At 37.6% G+C, this 4,162-nt stretch overlaps 1 protein-coding gene across 1 annotated transcript in view; it reads left to right on the top strand.

The window, feature by feature from the left end:
• The window catches only part of LOC107635239 (subtilisin-like protease Glyma18g48580), a 10,029-nt gene continuing 9,028 nt past the window's right edge, over window positions 3,162-4,162 (top strand). The window contains exons 1-2 of the mRNA XM_016338646.2: window positions 3,162-3,427; window positions 3,507-3,616. Of these exons, the coding sequence (XP_016194132.1) occupies window positions 3,329-3,427; window positions 3,507-3,616 (209 nt within the window). The 5' untranslated portion in view covers window positions 3,162-3,328. The remainder of the gene's footprint in view (window positions 3,428-3,506; window positions 3,617-4,162) is intronic.

Raw genomic sequence — 4,162 nt, 5'->3', positions numbered from 1 at the left:
TGTCTACAATAAAATTATACAAAAAAAATGATAGAATCATAATTTATATGAATATTGAACTCACATGTAGTATATATTATTATTAGGGTAATTTATCCATTTAAATAAATACATAACCAATATTACCAGATTATACATTATACAAATTGAATACCGAAATGCATTTTTTTCCTAAACTATGTAAACTGCGACAGGGGTATCGCAGTTACAATATGAACGTAATCCGCTACAGGGGTGTCACGGATTACGTTGGCAATGAACCATCACATAAACCGCTACAGGGGTGTCGCGGTTTATGTGTTTGTGATACGTGCATAAACCGCTATAGGGGTGTAGCGGTTTATGCTTTAATGTGGACTTAGGTCATTTTTCATGGAGAATGCGTTTTTGGATGAAAGTTTAACTTCTGTATAGCGCAACATAGGTTACTAATTTGATTTAATTGAAATTAGCCTGTGTACTCATAGAATTATCAAGAAAATTTGAACCCAAAGAGAATCATTAGTACATAGAGAATCGATAAACAAATACAACTTCACTTAACAGTAAACACGACTAAAACAAAAGAAGAACACAAACAAGGAGAGAAATGTGTGGAAGGCAAAGCAGAAGGCAGTTGCCCAGATTTACGGGAATTAGGAAGAGTCATATGCGGAGTTGCTCCGGTGGATCCTTGGGATACAAGCAACGATGGACGGAAGCGTGGCTTTGTTGAAGACTTCTCCAGTGCGTGTTGGTGGTGAGGTTGACGAGTCCACGAAGTACTTTCATCGACTTTTCTGGATGTTCCCTCCATGCGTTGAGGCTTTTAAACATTGCAAGCCACTAGTCAGCATTGATGGAATGCATCTGTATGGGAAGTATGGCGGAACTTTGCTTCTGGCTATTGCGTAAGATAGGAACTCGAACATATTGCCAGTTGCGTTTGCACTTGTTGAGGGGGAGAATGCTAAGTCGTGGGCTTTTTTCTTATCCCACTTGCGTCAACATGTGACCCCACATGAACGAATTTTGGTGATTTCTGACAAACACAACGGCATTAAAGCTGCACTGGAGGCACCGAATAGTAGTTGGAAACCACCTAATGCATATCGAGTGTACTGCATTCGACACGTTGCAGCTAATTTTGCTCTTAGTTTCAAGCGTCAGGATGCGAGGCGGATGCTCGTGAATGCGGCATATGCGAAGACTGAGGCCGAGTTTGACTACTGGTTTGATATTATGGAGGCAGACGGTTCGGCCACATGACGACGAACATATCCGAGTGTGTTAACTCTGTACTGAAGGGGACACATAATCTTCCAGTAACTGCACTTGTGAAATCCACATATGGGAGATTAGCAGAATTTTTTGTCGTCCGAGGGCAGACAGCAGAGGAGCAGTTGGGATCAGGCCAATGGTTTTGCCAGGCCCTGGTCAAGGCGATAGAGTGCAACCTGAAAGATACGAGGTGCTTCACGTTTACTCTGTTCGATAGACATCAATTTGAGTATACCGTGGCTGAGACGACTCCTACCGGGAACTTCTCGCTCGGGACGTATCGGGTTTTTCTCAGAGATCGCACTTGTGACTGCGGGTACTTTCAAGCTCTCCATTACCCTTGCTGCCATGCGATTGCATGCTGTGCTCAGTCCTGGTTAGACTGGGCTACGTACGTCCATGAGGTTTATACCATGAGTAAGGTGTTCAGCGTATACCGGATGGGATTTTTTTTTCCCTATTCCAGAGGGTCTCTGGCCACCATACGTCGGTCCTACTATCATCCCTGATCCTAACATGGGACGTGCCAGAGAAGGGCGACCGAGGTCAACAAGAATCCGTAACACCATGGATGAGGCCGATATTGGTCGGCCGAAGAGATGTGGGCTATGCAGACAGACAGGACACACTCGCAGGACTTGCCCTCAGCGAGGATCCGCCCCCAGTGCCGAGGCATAGTTGTCTTTAGGTCGTTAGGATTAAGTTGCATTTTTCTCTCCTTGTTTGTGTTCTTCTTTTGTTTTAGTCGTGTTTACTGTTAAGTGAAGTTGTATTTGTTTATCGATTCTCTATGTACTAATGATTCTCTCTGGGTTCAAATTTTCTTGATAATTCTACGAGTACACAGGCTAATTTCAATTAAATCAAATCAGTAACCTATGTTGCGCTATATAGAAGTTAAACTTTTATCCAAAAACTCATTCTCCATGAAAAATGACCTAAATCCACACTAAAGCATTAATGTAGTGGTTTATGTACGTATCACAAACACACATAAAGCGCGACACCCCTGTAGCGGATTACGTTTATATTGTAATCTGCAATATCCCTGTCACGATTTACATAGTTTAGAGAAAAAATATATTTCAATATTTAATTTACATAATGTGTAATCTGGTAATATTGGTTATGTGTTTATTTAAATGGATAAATTGCCCTTATTATTATACCCCATAGCCTGCTCAAATATCTTGAAACAAGCTAAAGATAACAATGATGACGAGGGGTTATATATGCCCTACCATTACTTCTTGGAAAGCATGGCAGAATTCGTGCTTTAATATCAGGGAAACGGAGTTGTTTATTTGAGTTCTAAATTTTTAATTCGTGTAAAGTGAGTTTTAACAATCTAGTACAATAAATGTGGTATTCAGGGAGGTCTTTAACAATGTTTCTTGATGTCATTTCAGGTAGTTTTGTATGTAACTTTTTCGCACGGGTCCTTTCAAGAGTCCATTCCATATTATGGATTTGTGAATCAAAATGTGTACTTCTTCTATCTTTGATTTCTGAATATATTGGCCTATCTGTAACGGTACACAACACATATATTTTTTTATATAATATAAGAAATTCCACTCATGAATTTCAATTCTCCCTTCTTTTTCTTCTTTATATTTTGGTAAAAAACTTTTGTAAATTGTTTTGTCTTCTAGATCATGCTACGTTTCACATTTACATCGTGAATAACTATGGAAACATAATTTTTAATTAGTTTATATTAGTCTTTGTTTTATTTCAATTAAAATTATTTTTTACTTTTAATTTTTGAAAAATTTAAAATTTATAGTTAAAATTTAAAATTTAAAATGTAAAATAAGCACAAAGGACGAAGGGGAGTTGGGGGTTAAACCTAGCATAGATCGGACGACTATGTATAAACTATTTATTTTAATGTTTTAGTTAAAAATATTAAATATATAAACCGGATCTAATCTAACAATGGTTAAACAGAATGGAATCAAGTAGAAAAGGACAATGATGCTCTATAAATTGTACTCTATGCGGTGCCTGCCAAGCAATTCAATTCCCACATAATACTACATTTGAAAAGCAAAACAGAAAACGCATGGCCACTTCCAGCTTTTACCTTCCCCTCATCATTGCTACATGGTTTCTTCTTCTGCCATTCTTGCCGGAAGTTGTTCACGGCACCGACACCAAAAAGGTAGGTTTGCTCCTCTTGCTGAATCCCTCCCCCCTCTTCCAGCGTTGAACTTTTTTCAACCTGTATGTTGCTTGATCAGTGCTATATTGTATACTTGGGAGCACATTCTCATGGTCCCAGCCCTACATCTGTTGACCTTGATGTCGCTACAAATTCTCACTTCGATTTATTAGCTTCAGTCTTGGGAAGGTATGGTTTATATTTATATTTAGCTTAAATATGGGGTGGTTATCATTATTATGATAATTATATAATTTTTTTAAATATTATTTAAGATGATCAGAAAAAATCTATTTTTTTTTTTGTCTTGGGAGTTATTTAAAACGGTGATTTGGACCTGAACGTGAGATCTAAACTCCTTTTGAGTCAACGTTCGACTCGTGTTGGTACTGAGGTACCGTCATGAGGAGCTGGGGTAATACCAGCAAAAAACTTAAATCTAGTAAGAGCTTTAAGCGGATTTTGATTTGATTGGATTTTGAATATACCTAAAGGTGTTAGTGTATATTTATAGTAAAATAGATAATCAACTTTTAGAATAGTTCCACTTTTAAGATTGATAAATGAGACTGAACTCATATCGCTGTGTCCAAACTCTATGAGGTCAAATAAGAGTAGATCAATTATTCATTTTGGGTTTACCTAAGTTGTACACCAGTACATAAATATCTTCTATTTTTTTGTTTTTATTTTTTTTTCTATTTTATATCCAAATAATATCAAAAAGTGTTTTCA

The sequence above is a fragment of the Arachis ipaensis genome, chromosome B04 (assembly GCF_000816755.2).
Source record: "Arachis ipaensis cultivar K30076 chromosome B04, Araip1.1, whole genome shotgun sequence".
Lineage (NCBI taxonomy): Eukaryota > Viridiplantae > Streptophyta > Magnoliopsida > Fabales > Fabaceae > Arachis > Arachis ipaensis.
The sequence above is the reverse complement of the archived record's forward strand: the minus strand, read 5'-3'. Positions and strand labels throughout refer to the sequence as shown.